Source organism: Astyanax mexicanus, chromosome 2 (genome assembly GCF_023375975.1).
Source record: "Astyanax mexicanus isolate ESR-SI-001 chromosome 2, AstMex3_surface, whole genome shotgun sequence".
Classification (NCBI taxonomy): Eukaryota; Metazoa; Chordata; class Actinopteri; order Characiformes; family Acestrorhamphidae; genus Astyanax; species Astyanax mexicanus.
In genome coordinates this window covers 62,184,392-62,199,078 of record NC_064409.1, presented here as the reverse complement: position 1 = coordinate 62,199,078, position 14,687 = coordinate 62,184,392, and the positions used below count along the sequence as shown (strand labels likewise).

The 14,687-nt window shown below is 36.7% G+C and overlaps 2 protein-coding genes across 29 annotated transcripts in view; one reads left to right on the top strand and one right to left on the bottom strand.

Annotated features, from left to right (window-relative positions):
* Window positions 1-345: 345 nt before the first annotated feature.
* Window positions 346-3,761, bottom strand: LOC103039697 (cytosolic 5'-nucleotidase 1A). The gene is made up of 6 exons (XM_007228123.4): window positions 3,442-3,761; window positions 2,309-2,419; window positions 2,097-2,229; window positions 1,858-1,980; window positions 1,171-1,334; window positions 346-688 (listed from the first exon to the last, which is right to left on the bottom strand). The coding sequence occupies exons 1-6, from the start codon at window positions 3,451-3,453 to the stop codon at window positions 428-430; spliced, it is 804 nt and encodes a 267-aa protein (XP_007228185.2). The 5' UTR covers window positions 3,454-3,761; the 3' UTR covers window positions 346-427.
* Window positions 3,762-5,175: 1,414 nt separating this feature from the next.
* ces2b (carboxylesterase 2b) overlaps window positions 5,176-14,687 on the top strand; it is a 52,388-nt gene continuing 42,876 nt past the window's right edge. For 6 of the 28 annotated variants that reach the window (XM_049474670.1, XM_022672144.2, XM_049474688.1 and 3 more), the window contains exons 1-8: window positions 5,194-5,617; window positions 5,754-5,943; window positions 10,364-10,502; window positions 10,896-11,029; window positions 11,576-11,729; window positions 11,834-11,938; window positions 12,058-12,159; window positions 12,656-12,796. In XM_049474670.1, the coding sequence (XP_049330627.1) occupies window positions 5,545-5,617; window positions 5,754-5,943; window positions 10,364-10,502; window positions 10,896-11,029; window positions 11,576-11,729; window positions 11,834-11,938; window positions 12,058-12,159; window positions 12,656-12,796 (1,038 nt within the window). In that variant the 5' untranslated portion in view covers window positions 5,194-5,544. Of the gene's footprint in view, window positions 5,618-5,753; window positions 5,944-10,363; window positions 10,503-10,895; window positions 11,030-11,575; window positions 11,730-11,833; window positions 11,939-12,057; window positions 12,160-12,655; window positions 12,797-14,687 lie in introns of all 28 variants that reach the window. The other 22 variants (XM_049474672.1, XM_049474673.1, XM_049474687.1 and 19 more) reach the window with 15 other exon arrangements.

Genomic DNA, 14,687 nt, shown 5'->3' with positions numbered 1-14,687 from the left:
ATAAGCCGACAAGCAAATGTAAAGTATGTATTTATATGTGTAAAAATAAAGCCAAGTGATCTGAGGGTGGCACTTCTAAAAGAAACATTACAACACAATTATTGATATACCATAAACCACTGCAGCCACTAAGAATGACATTGGAGCAATTTCAGACACAGCCATTTTACCGTGTGTTCATTGCTGTATTTTTGTGTACTTCAGTGCTTCTCTTCTTTTTTACAGTGTTTCTTTAAGCATTTTCCACTTCAAAGCATATTTTATAAATGTAAACAATACATATTGTTTATAAATCTATTTCTTTTATTGCACTGTATTTCAACAATAAAATCAAATTAACCCAGATGTCTTCCAAAAATCTTTATACATTCAAAACAGAGTTCAAAACAGAGCACTGGTAGGTTAAACCAAAAAGGCAAATACTTAGTCATGTTTCCTTTAAATTGTGCAGTCCATCATCCCAAAGTATGTGGGGCTGTAATACAGTCAGGATAGGGGTGCAGGGGGCTCCGGCCAGGCAGAAGGCTTCATCCACATCAAGGCCCCAGGCTCGGAGGGTCTTCAGAGCGGTGGCACAGATATCTCTGGAACCCCACACTGTCATGAGGATGGTGTGAAGAGGGCTGTCCTCACATCCAAACCTCCTCCTCATTTCACCGATCAGCATGGCAAATTCTTGAATGCGGCCCTGAAAACACAGGAAAGAGGAAGACGAATATAGGGTTTAAATGAACATGAAGACAAAAGAGTTGCCTTGGAATGTCCTAAAAAAGGAAAAAAAACACACTTTTCTACAATCAACTAGATATTAAGCATGTTGGCCAAAGAAAACAACAGCAGCCTCTGACACTTTGTGGGAGCTGCAAGGGAAAACCCAAAAACAACAACTACCTCCACAAGGTGGGGTAAAGATTTCACCATCCACTATTCTAAATAGACTTTAATAAAAATAATTCAAAGTCCATATTCACATCACCAGGTTCTGGAACAGTTTTATGGACAAAAAAAAAACAAGATGATCCTCAACCCAATCGACAGAAAGTGAAGGATTAATGTTTACCTATTGAGCCTAAACCCAAAACTCTTTAGTTTATAGCAAAAACAAAACAAATGGCCTTATCGTTTTAATACAGTCAGACAAGAATGTATTTAATTAGAAGTGCAAAGTACCTTTGCTGCTTTGAAGTTGTGGATCTGAACGTCATTGAACCCCAGATCCTTAAGATACTCTGTGGAGTCCTCTGTAAGGCCGATGAGATCTCCTGAGAAGAGCACCTTCAGCTGATTCTGGACCTGCTGGTCTGCCTGCTGGCATAGCAAAGCAGCAGGAACACCTACATATAAAAGAAATAAGCAAATAAAATAAAAAATTGCAGTATTTTGCAGGAGTAGCAAATATACATCAGATACATTTTGCTTAAGGCTGACTGATATTCTAGATTGATATTTGACGATTGCTTTGTAGCTAAACAGATCTTGCTGGGTCACTGTGCTAAAATTAGGGGTGTAATGTACAAACTGCAATAACTTGCAGTGGATACTATGTGACTGTGCGCACCAAACTGTAAAGAATCATTACCAATAAACATACAGTTACAGCTCTAGCTTAAATGTTATGATTTTAAGATGACTACATGCATACAATTAATTTATCACATTTCCTTTAAATGCTTCTCTTTGTGTATTATGTGCAAATCTCAATGTACTCGATGTAAATATGCTATTTTATACATTTGTGTCTATTCATTGAAAGAAAACAAAGAACAATAGATATCAGCCTTGACCTACAATTTTCACATCGGTACATTCCAAAAACATGCACTGCTAAATGCTATGTGTTGTTTCTTGGCAAAGCACCTGCTTTAAGGGCACTGTGGACATCATCCCTGTCTGATGACAGGAACAACTTTACATGGTTTTCCTGCAGTGTTCTCTCAAATTTCTCTTTGGAGCAAAAGCAGAACTTGCCGATTTCTAGATCTGCAAGAGAAAGAACACATTCATGTTATCTGTTACAGAGGCAGTTTAATTCATTGGTGAAGAACACCTTAATGGTGTTTTTTTTTTTTAACAAATTACCCAAAGGTTCACCTCACCGTAGTATTTTGCACTGTCAAATATCTTTGATTTGGCCTGTTCTTCACAATCTTTCCCAAGCAGGATCACCTCAAACAGCAACGTCTGCTTTTCGCTCAGCTTTACCAGTCTCTCATTGACAGATTGCACAGCCTGTAAAACAGAAGGAGTGGCAAGAAAGGTTAAGGTACAAAACGTGTAAATCAAATCGATTAAATCTTTGAATGCATACCTTGATGAAAGCGAAAGCTGTTCCTTTTGCTAGTGGACTGGAATCTGACTGACCAGTTTGCAGGTCAAAAATATCATGGCAGGACACAGCAGTCACCAGTGTACAGTCACTCTGCAGACACATATATACAACCATTACATACATTAAAAACAAAAATTATTTTTAGTATTTGATTCAACCTACAACTTAAGTGTTAAAATGCTAAAAAATACATTTAAAACTTTTAGTTTGTTTCAGTCAAAAAGTTAAATAACAAGTATTTAGAATTCTGCTCACACATATTAAATGTATGTATATGTAATGTAAGTACACAGTACTTACACAGTCAAAAATTTGATAGACAATCTCATTAATAATAATAAGAATTAAAAATAAATATATATATATAATGATTTACTACATTGTAGAATAATATTAAACACTTAAAAACTATGAAGGAACACATTTTTTGTCAGAAATGATCGAGATGTCGTTTTTTTGTCAGAAATGATCGAGATATCTTTTTTGTCAGAAATGATCGAGATATCTTTTTTGTCAGAAATGATCGAGATGTCGTTTTTTTGTCAGAAATGATCGAGATGTCGTTTTTTCGTCAGAAATGATCGAGATATTGTTTTTTTTGTCAGAAATGATCGAGATATTGTTTTTTTTGTCAGAAATAATCAATATATCGCTTTTTTTGTCAGAAACAATCGATATATCGCTTTTTTTTGTCAGAAATGATCGGTGATATCGTTTTTTGTCAGTATTGCACACCCCTAATCTGACCTTCATTAAAATAAATCAGATGAGCAGCTGAAAGAAACTGAACAGCCAGTAGCCCAACCGGTGTTCTCCTAAACAACAAATCATTAAGTAACTTTCCGGCTGCTGGATTAATGTTCTCTTGTATATGTTCCTCTGTTAAATCGAGATTTAGAGGCAAACTCACACTTACTGTCGAGATAAACAGATTTAATTAAATTAACTTCCGGGACTCTCAGACTTTAAACACAGCAAGTTTACTCCAGTCCGTGGAGACAAGCCTGGAATATAACCTTAACCTACCACCAGATTTACAGGCGTTAGTAAAGGTAACCTGCCCCTAAATCAACACGGGCTGTAACCTGCTTTATCTCTGAGCTTTTCCTCACCTGTGGGTCCATTTTCAGACTCTCGAGACAGTATAATAATCTCCAACACCAACATAAACAAAAGCTCGTCTGTCGCTCAGGCGCTCTCTCTCTACCCACAGCACACACACACCTCCTCCTCCCCCTGACTCCACGGATCCACACCACAAACACCACAACCTTTAGCTCGGCTCGGCGCTGCCCTTCACAGATCAGATCATTTTTTTAGTTTTTATTCTGCGCACAGATCCGTGTTACACTACAATGAGCTAGAAAACGTCTTTTAAAACCTTCCGCGACTTCTGTCGTCTTCACATTCCCGCACAGCGCGACCACAGCGCCGCCATCCAGCGCGGAGCGGTACTACAGAACCGCCTCAGGAGAAAAGGAGCGACCGATTCATTTGCCTGAACCGGTTCGCTCGAACTGTTTATTACTTTAATGAACCGAAATTCTGAATAAATCACATGCATAAACCAAACTATTCAGTAAAAAATCAATATGTAAATATGCTGTAGTTCTGATTGAGCGTGCCAATATACAACGAAAGGAGTATATGAATGTTTTATGAATAGAACATCCAAAACCACCTAATTATAATGGAAAGATTCATTAATCGACCGATTCGCTAAAAATAATCAATTCTGACTTTGCTACTGTGTAAATGTAATAAGCGGGCGAGAAATGAGAGTGTTTAAGTTGTGTTCATTATTTTTGCTTGTTTTGTGTGAAGACCCACAGCTGAAATAAACTAAAGCTTGTGTTGGCTGTTAATTAATAGTTTAGTTGTTTGTTATAGTTGCAAATGAAAAAGTGGGGTGGACAATGGATTTATTTGACTAAATCGGTTCTTCTCCGCTCCACTTCAGGAGGCCAATCAGATTTCAGCTGGGGCCAATGTGGCCCCGCCCCAAGAACCGCCAGTGGTAAGGATGTGCACCAGAGTTTTTAACTTCCTTATCAGATAAAAAAGATGTTTAAAGTAAAGTTTCTGAGAAGGTTGAAGCTCAACTCGTTTGGGTCACTGAACCAACGTTTTGTTTCTAATCACCACTAGAAAAGCTGTGACTGTTTTCATTTTAACTTTCATTAGTTTTATTTAATTGTTCTATTATGTTTTTTTCTTATCTTTTTTATCTTATTTTATTATATTATTTTATTTTATTTTTACTTTAATTATCTTTTTTATAATTTATAATTTTATATTTTATAAGACTTTTTATGGGTCAATTTTGTTTGAGGTCTTGATTGATATTTACATTTATATAAAAAAATTGATATATATTTTTAAAGGGGGTTCTGTGGGGTTGAGTGGTTTGTGTGCTCAGTACCCCTAAAATCCTAGTCCCTACCTGCTTATTGGTGTTAAACGAGAAATTGGCCGTTTGATTTATTTGACTGAACCGATTCGTTCAAACTGTTCATTTGACTCGAACGTCCACATCATCCAAACTGATGGTGTGATATCGTGACACACAAAAACTCTTAAGTCCAGATGAAGGTTTATTACTTTAATTCTCCATTTGTTCTCTGACAAACATGCCTGCAGCTCAACATGGCAGTGCTGACTCTCACTCTAGTCTGAACTAGCACAACTCTGCACAACTAAGGATACTGGGAACCCTGAAGGTACTACAGATGTCTTTCTTCACCAAATGATTCACTCGAAAGAGTCGACTCAAAGTACCTATTTGGGCGTCCCTGCTGTATGAGGGCGGTGAGAGTTGTGCCGCTGGTCAGAGCAGAAATAACGACTGTTTTTTTTTACGAATCTATATGTTTGGTCATTGCATTTATTCAGAAACGAGAACAGAGCAGAACAAACTCATTTTTGGTTCGTAATCGATGGACTTTTAACAGTGAAACCTTTGTGAGCACTTCGAGCGCCTCGTAGTTTTATCACTTTTTATCACCTAAATCAAACACGGCCTGGACCTGTAGCATAATTGAAACCGCTCCAACTGTAATAACTTACAAAATAGCTAAAGGCAAAGTTCACGCTGCCCCTCCTCCGCCCTTCTTACGCAACGCCACGGACCCACGCATAAGAAACCTGCAGCGGCCCCGCAGCAGCAGCAGCTCACAGCCTCAGAGAGAGATCCTGAACATCAGGACCGAGGAGCTATGGGGGGCTTAGCGCTGCTGGTGTGCAGTGTAATGGGGGCGGCCCTGCTAAACCCAGCCGCAGCAAACCAAGGTATAAACAATTTACAGAACTATATCCAAAATATGACTTTACTGTCTGCAGGTGGAGCTTATACAGTTACTTTACTTATATAGTTACTTTACTTTGCTTAGTTTATTAAGTAACTATTTTATGCTTGGTTTGGCAGGACCTGTTGTTCAGACTAAACTAGGGGCTCTAAAAGGTGAGTATTTGACGGTTAAAGGGAAGGACACGGTCGTCCACAGCTACCTGGGTGTACCGTTTGCAAAGCCACCATTGGGACCTTTGAGACTCGCCCCACCACAGCCTGCAGAAGCATGGGCAGGAGTCCGAGACGCCACACAGCAGCCCTACATGTAAGCTGTACACGTGCTGTAACTCATTCTGTGCAAATGTGATTTTTATCCCTTAAAAATAAATATTGATACAAAATTCTAAATTAATTGAGCAGTTAATTCATATGTTTTTTCTCTAATTGTGATAAAGAGCAAAAGCACAATACTGTAAATATGTTAAGATTAAAATCCCTATTTCCCTTGTAAAAGAAAAGTGTATTAAGTATATTTTTAAAAATATACTTGGATACATGGAAATGTACATACATACATACATTTTTTCAAATTAAAATATGTACTTAAATACAAACTAAATGTACTATTTTGGAAACTATGGCAACTTAAGTATATTTCAGTTTCAGTAATTAAGTTATATTTAAACATCATAAAATCATTAAATTGTGTTTTTGAGTGATTTTTTTTCATACAACTTCTGCGAACTTAAGTAGATTTAAGTATGTATTTTGCTAGTATTGACCCACGCCCTTGATTGGGCAGAGAAGAAGAAAGAGGGGGAGCGAACTCAGAGTATTTGGGATGGAGTTCGGGGCAGCTTCGCTGTAAAGCGTGAAGCCGAAGCCCCCCCTCTCATGAAAAGAAACATGAGAAGAGAATAAAATTAAAGAAGGAGGAAGATGGGGAGGAGGTGGGTGCGAGGTTTGTTCAATGAGTAGGTAGAGAGGAAGTGACTGTTTAAATAGGGATGGAAGTGGGAGGAGTGAGGGCGTGGCTCACTCCCAAAACTTAGTTATGGCACATAACTCCACTTTTTAAACACCTTTTTAAATACAATTGAAGTATTTTGTCAATATACCACTTAGATAGATAGATAGATAGATAGATAGATAGATAGATAGATAGATAGATAGATAGATAGATAGATAGATAGATAGATACTTTATTTATCCCAAAGGAAATTTAGGCATCCAGCAGCGACAACACAATACAATAAGAAACATATTCAAACATAAATTAAAACACAGAACAATAGAAAATATTTAAGGGTATAAAAATCTTTCTATACAAGTTAACAATCTGTCTGTAAACGGAGCAGTGCAGTAGATGTTGCTAATGGTCATTAAATAATTAACAGAGTGAAGTGCAAGGTGCAATGACTGATTATGAAAGTGACATGTTGTGTGCCATATAAATATAAATATGCATACGTAACAAATATAGTTCTGAAAAGTGAATATGTGAATACCCAATCATGATTAAAGTGTACTTAAATATAAGTTGGGGAAGTGTTGAATAATGTTCATGTGGTGTGACTAGGTTAAACTCAGTCAGCAGCAGCATCCCGTCCCCAACGGGAGAAGTTAAAGAGTCTGGTGGCTCTCGGAATTTACATATTGATTCACAAATTGTGTACACCTTAATGCTACTTGAAAAAATACACTAAAGTGCACTTTAAGCAGTATTTAATGCACACTATATTCTATCAACACTACATAAAATATCAAAACATATTGCTTAAAATACTTTTTATGGAAATAGAGAAAAAAAGTAAATTTAATTCATAAAGTATATTAGATTGAAAATGCACTTTTAGTATTTTTTTTTTACCTAATTTGAACATACTTTTAATTCTCTTAAGTATACTTCCTTTTCAAAAAGGGTAACACAAACCTTCATATACATTTGAAAATATAGACTTGTATTTTAACATTTTGTTTAAAAAAACAGAACTAGTTATAGGGGATGTAAACCATTTAATTAAAGCATATACATTGTTAAAATGTATTAGAACAGCCCTGTAGAAGCAAGAAATCTACTTTTATTTTACTTAAGAGTCCCTATCAGCTAAAGTAAAGAACTGCTGAAAGGAATGTTCTACACATTTTAAATGGTAGAGTTACTGTATAATTACACTAGGGGTGGGTGATATGGCCCTAAAATAATATCACAATATTTCATGGTATTTTCGAGATAACAATACTCTTAGCGATATGACAAAAGACTGAATTAAAAAAAAAAACATTTAAAGAATACACTACTGCAACAAAATGCACACCCTTAACTGAGATATTAAAAACTACAAGAATTTTATCCGATTTGTGATAGAAATCAATGATCCGGAATGCCATGATAAAATGCTAAATGCACTTTAAATATCTCCATATATCCAGGATTAAAGTGAAATAAATGATACTTGACATATATAATCTACCTCTAGTAGATATATAATCGGAAATGAGAACAGTATGACATTTTCTTTTGCTAAAAACAGCAAAAAAAAAGCTGATGTGATAATTAGGGGTGAGTGATATGGCACAATATTTCAGGGTATACAGTTTTTCTGGATTGTTTACACACATTTTCTGAGAACATGCCTCATGTTCTCAGAACTCTAAACACAAATCCAACAAACAAGCACACAGTAGGCAAAACCCTTCAATTATCCTGCAAAATGAAACTTTACATTCAAAACAGTGTTATCTCTTCACAAAAGGCTATTTTGTGTTTAGATGATACACACAAACCATCATATGAACAGACACTCAAAAGAAGCAGCTGAACACTGATGTGCTCAGTGTAAAACACAATTCTCCATTCATCATAATGACTTTTGTCATTTTTTGTTCAGTGTTACACTTACTACAGACAGTAAATACATAAGTGCGTTGTAAATATTTAATAACATTGTTTTTATACTCAGAACACACAAATACACAGTAAAAATATTTTTTATTTTTCCAATAAAAACAATGCACACAGTGTACAATGCAACCAACACAAAGATGCAGTGATGTACATACAAAACAACAGAAGAATTTATTGTATAAAGTTAGAGTAAAAAAAAAACTATGCTGCATCCTGTCTTCTGTTTCGGTCTGCTAAAGTTTTGATTGCTGATTGTATAACCTGTGTGAAGGGTGTTTGCCCATGTGACCAGTCAGTGTGCAAAGTAGACTTTTAAACTTTAGAGTTTTGAATAACAGTGTGTTCCTTGTGAAAACAAGAGATTTTATTCATGAAAATTGCAGAAATGCAGAAAATTGTGTATGCAGCGTTTTGAAAATGTGTTTTAGAACTGCAGTTTGAGTGTTAAGCAGGAATTGTGCTTGTAGTTTAGCAGAACTGGTTCAAGGGGTTGGTACGTAAGTTACATGTTGTGGTCATTGTGTCTCAAGTACCAGAAATTGTGTGTAAACAATCCAGAAAAACTGTAATATCGTTCACAATATTCAAAAAAGTTGGTGATATTATAGTGTACAAAATGATAACACCCTAATTTACACATGCACAAAATAGTACATAACTGTCACTGGAGTGGTTCTCCTGGTGTAACTGGCATGGCACCCTCACTTTAATTTGATTTTATTGTCTTTTATACTAGTAAAGGGTTGTACAATGGACTAACACACTGTTAATCTAGATCTATTGTGCAGCAACCGATAAAGACATGGGGCATTAGTGCAAAGACAGAACACATAAGTGCATGAACAATAAGTGCAACAGACAACAATAGATGTATTAATAACAATAAACAATACAGCAAATAAATGTTTGTACAGGTGTGATATAAAAACTATGATAAACTGTAGTGAATTTAGTTTAGTGTTAGTGTAAGTGCAAGAGTTTAGTATGCTGTGTTTTAGTATTTAAAGGAAGACTTGGGTGATATTTGATGTTGTTGCTGGCAGTAAATAGAAACACAGAGCATAGTAGAGAGTATGATGAGTAATGAGTGTATGTGTGTGTTCAGGTTGTGCTTGGTGTAGTTGATATCACCAGTACCCACAAGGGTATGACTTCTTTTTTTAAGGAACAGGTTTGAAGTTTGCAGTTGTTTTTTCCCACTTTGAAAGGATATTGTTGAATCTTCAGTGTTATGTTCACCTTTTAATGTACATTTGCACTGTTCATACCTTGTTGAACAAAAGCGTACCTGTACAGTAATTTTTTTAAAGGATATCATCAGGACTTCAACCCATAGCCACGATAAGAGTAATTACAGCTGCTCTAATAACAAGGCAGTAAAACACGGTTTCTTAATAGTTCTCCTGGTGACCCAGTGCCCCGCTCAGTTTCAACTTTTGCCTAAGCCAGCACAGCTGATCTAGGTCATGAAGGGGTCGATGATCAATTATGAGCTTGACCAGGATACCATATGTGGAGCAGGTAAAGAAACACTGGTGTAAAGCGTTGAAATGTTTAACCAGATTAGTTCCTGTCCAGCATAGGGTATGTGTCATTAGACTTAGATGGTTAACCAGCGTGGTCAAGCAGCATGACTAAGTTTGTTGACCAGATTGACCATTTATGCAACCATAGACTATGTTTTGTACTGGATCTCTGACTTTTTAACCACTTTGACCATCAAAAACTAACATTGACCATCTGAAAGCTACTAAAAACTCAAATTGAGCTGGATTGTTCATCAGGAAGAATTACATGACTCTAATTAAACATGTTTTATTTGTTGGCATTTTTTCAGGTGTTTACAAAAAAGAAAGTTTCTTTTGGATATTATAAAGACAATGTCTGTGAATACTGAAATTCCTGAGGTGTCAGAGGACTGTCTCTACCTAAATATTTACACACCCTCTAAACCAGATGAAGATGCCAAGTTACCTGTAAGTATTTAAGCTGCATTTAAATAGATGTAACATTTCCAGAGTGGTGTAAGTGACAGTCCTTAGGGTTTTGGTGAGAATGTGTAACTGCACAGGGCATGCAAAAGTACTTTAAAAAATGTGTTTCTATAGCTTAACAATGAGTGTCTAGTAGTCTAATCTAGAGAATGTCTAGTCATTTTGTAGCATTTCTATTGGTTCATTTATAATCAAATGAACAAAGATACAATATTTTATGTGAAAAGTATCTATGAAAAGTTTTTGGAAAGGATATGTTATGTTATTATTCCAGTTTAGTTTCAGTCCTTTTTGTTAGTTGGTATTTTATGTAAATGTATATTCAGATTTTGTGAACAGTGAGCAAAATAACTTTTTTTTTCTGGTGTCCCACAGGTATTGGTGTGGATACATGGTGGAGGATTTGTCTTGGGCGCAGCCGCCATGCAGGACGGAAGTGGTTTGGCAGCCTATCAGAATGTTGTTGTGGTGATAATCCAGTACAGGCTCGGATTAACCGGATTTTTCAGGTAAAGGAATAATGTGAAATCAGAAACCTCACCTGTGAATATCTGCTGCAGCACAAAATTACAGCACAACAATGGCAGCAGTTTGTAACTGTGAAACCTGTGAAATACAATTTTGTGTTTTGAAAAAGTGAAGAAATTTCATTTTGAGAGTAATCTGAAACGGTTTTGTGCATTTGGTTCTCATTCACCACTATTAATGTGTTCTTGAGAAACATCCAAACATGTATCAGAATAAACTAAAGCATTGTTCTGATTCAATCATTTAACACCTCACATTCAAGAACTGACCGTTACTGCCACTTACTGCCTAATATATTGCATCCCTTGACAAATGTCTCTGTAAATGAAGTTTTTACCTGTCAGTGGTGCTAATGTTATTGGTAACCAGTGTATGCTCGTACAGTGATGGATCCCACTGTTCTGGTAATTCGAGGAAATAAGTCCTGGATAATAAACATGGGAATCAGAATATTTAATAAATGTGTGTGTTTAAGAAATTTCAGTTGGCAGTCAGTTGTTTAAGTTATTTCTCTCCCTTCTTTTTAGCACAGGGGATGAACATGCTCCAGGAAACTACGGTCTCTTGGACCAGTTGGCTGCACTTCGATGGGTCCAGGAGAACATCCAGAGCTTTGGAGGAGATCCTGCAAAAGTCACCATCTTTGGAGAGTCTGCAGGAGGAGTCAGTGTGTCTTTGCAGGTATGAATATAAAATCTGCAGGCTGTGTTCCTGACCTCTATTTTAGCCCCAAAATCAGAACACAGTATCATTTCTGTGTGGTGCTGTTATCTATCTTTGAACAGATTCTGTCACCAATGTCTGCTGGTCTTTTCCGCTATGCCATAGCCCAGAGTGGCACTGCTGCAATGGATGTACTCATGACAAGTCACCCTTTACCAGCGGCTCAGGTAAAGAACATCTGTCCTTAACTGTCTGTCTATTATTTACATGTATTTACATATTTTTAGCAAATCATAATATAGGTCACAATATAGCATAGTAATTGTCTGTGTCTATCTCTTTTCAGCGTGTAGCTAATGCTTCAGGCTGTGATATCTCCAGCATTAAGAAGATGGTTGAGTGTGTTATGCAGTTGTCAGAGGAGGAGCTTGTAAAGATTGCCCAAAATGTGAGTTTTTGATAAGTAGCTTCAAATGTGTTAAATGGGCTCCTGAGTGGTGCAACTGTCTAAGTGTTGGCACTATAGGTTCTATCACCAGTGATGCCACAAACAGTTTCAGAGAGTACTCCACAACTCCTTGCTTCCCTGAAGCTAGTCAGTGATTTGGTGACAAGATAGGGTGGCTGACTTCAGGTGTCTCAGAGGAAGCACATGCTAGCTTTCATTCCAGCTTTTGGTGGTATCTTGTGGCATCTTGATAGAGGGAGGCCTAGCAACTGGGTGGGCAATGTATGTGGATAAATTGGGTTAACCTGTGTAAAAGAATTATTAAATTGGTAGTTATAAAGTATAAAAAATTGTCATATACATAGTCATACATTGTACATGTAATAGTGGAGAACAACAAAACAATGTTTTCTAAAGTTTCAAGTATGTTGTTTCTTTTTTAGGCAGAAAGTTTCAAGTATAAAAGTATGTTTTTTAGCTTTGTTTCTTTTTTTAGGCAGAACTGGGTGTACAAATAACGACGGATGGACAATTTCTTCCTAAACCTGCAGAAAAACTTCTTCAGAATAAAGAGTTCAAAAAAGTGCCGTTAATTACTGGTGTGACTGACGATGAAGGTGGATATTCACTCCCTAATGTGAGTAAATTTATAAAAATCTTGCCACACAACTTAATAGTTTGTGAAGCCCAAGTGCTTGTGGAGTGTCCCCTTTGCTGCATCTTTAGTCTTTAATAAATGAAAAGTTAATTTGCAAAAACAGGTAAAGCGTTGTTTAAAGGATAGCACATCTGTTTTACACCAAACTCGGCAAACCACCTTACCTTATGTATGGGGGAATCCGTTTTGCAATAGGAAAGGGCCTTTCGCAAATGTTACCACAAAGTTGAAAGTGCATTGTTAGGTTGTCTTATGGTAAAGTGTGATTCATTGCTCTAGAGAAGATGTGCAATCACTTCTCTTATGCAACCCTCCAGTAAATGTGAGTTTTAATTCAGTGCTCAAAATCTCACTGATGATTCATGCGACATGCTTTTAGGGTAAATTCAATCATTTAACAATCGTGCATACCGATCAAAAACCAAAAGCTGTAAACTGTTGGATTTGCATGGTACTGTGGGATCTGTAGTGCTTTAGGAGTATTGCTATGGTAACTATAGTCTTATGTGTTCCTCTGTCTCTTCTCCACCTCTCTCTTGTCTCCCTTTTTTTCTCTCCCTCTTGCCACTGCATGACAGGGAGTATGCCTCTCCCAATAATTATTTTATCAGCTTATCGAACAATATATATATTGTAACACTTTACTTGGATGGTCCATTTGATGGCCTCTTTGATGATCAACTGACTTTCAACTGACATTCAACTACATGTCTATTAAATGCAAATGAACTAAAAGGTGAAAGTAAATGATTCTCTATTGAATATAACCCTACATTTAACTCTAATCCAAACACTTATCTTAATATTTTAGGATTGGGTTTAGGGTTCGATTTTAAGTTTAGATTAAGGTTAGGGTAAGGGTTAGGTGTAGGGTTCGATTTTAGGGTTGATTAAGGGTTAAGGTTAGGGTTAGGTGTAGGGTTAGGTTCTATTTTGAATCATTTACATTCAACATAGGGTTAAGTTAAATTTAATGGACATTCAATTCAGTGTTAGTTGAATGTCAGTTAAACATCAACAAGGTCATAAAATGGACCATCCAAGTAAATTGTTACCATATATATATATATATATATAGAGAGAGAGAGAGAGAGAGAGAGCGAGAGAGAGATCACAACGTTGATTATTTTTGTAGCCCTATTTATTGCCACTGTGTTTGTGTGTATTTTAGCGGAGACATTACTTTAACTAGCCATGCTGTCCTTTTCTCTCCTCTGTTCTCTGACTTAGGAGAGGGAATAGGCTCCAAACATACATAGAATCACACAGTAAAATTCTTCTCTTCTTGTTGCTGTTGCAAAGCAGAACAGAAAAGTTTTGGGATTTCATGTGCCTTCATGTGGGCTTTGTGGAGCATTATACTCAAACTTAATGTGAATGTGTGCCTTGTTGGCAAGCAGAGTAGACTAATGCCTCTGCCCATCAGTCTAGCAAACAGCTCTATTAGCAAAACAGGCCACTGATCTTTATATGGTCAATATGATCCGATCTGGGTCACCTTTCAGAGGACATACCAAAAATGTGATTGAGCTGGTATGTTGACTATTTAAAATCAGTGTTTATACACATGCACACTTTATTTGTCAAAAGTTCAAACCATGGCCACAGGTTTATAAAACCAAAGCACCTAGGCATGCAGACTGCTTCTGTAAACATTAGTGAAAGAAGGGCTCACACTCAGTAGCAATGCAAAGCGTCAGATGCAGTAGTTTAGTGATGAATCATGCTTCTCCATCTGGCAATCCGATGTAAGAGAGTAAAACAGTACCTGTCTGACTCCATTGTGCCAATTGTATATTTTGGTGGATGGGGGTTAGTGTGGGTTCTTTTCAGGAGTTAGGCTCGACTCCTCAGTTTCAATAAAAGAAAC

Excerpts from the sequence above, each read along its gene's own strand:
- LOC103039697 (XM_007228123.4), bottom strand. Across the intron at positions 2,230-2,308 it reads CAGCTTTCGCTTTCATCAAG|GCTGTGCAATCTGTCAATGA; the intron begins GTATGCATTCAA and ends TCTGTTTTACAG. Across the intron at positions 689-1,170 it reads ACAACTTCAAAGCAGCAAAG|GGCCGCATTCAAGAATTTGC; the intron begins GTACTTTGCACT and ends CTGTGTTTTCAG.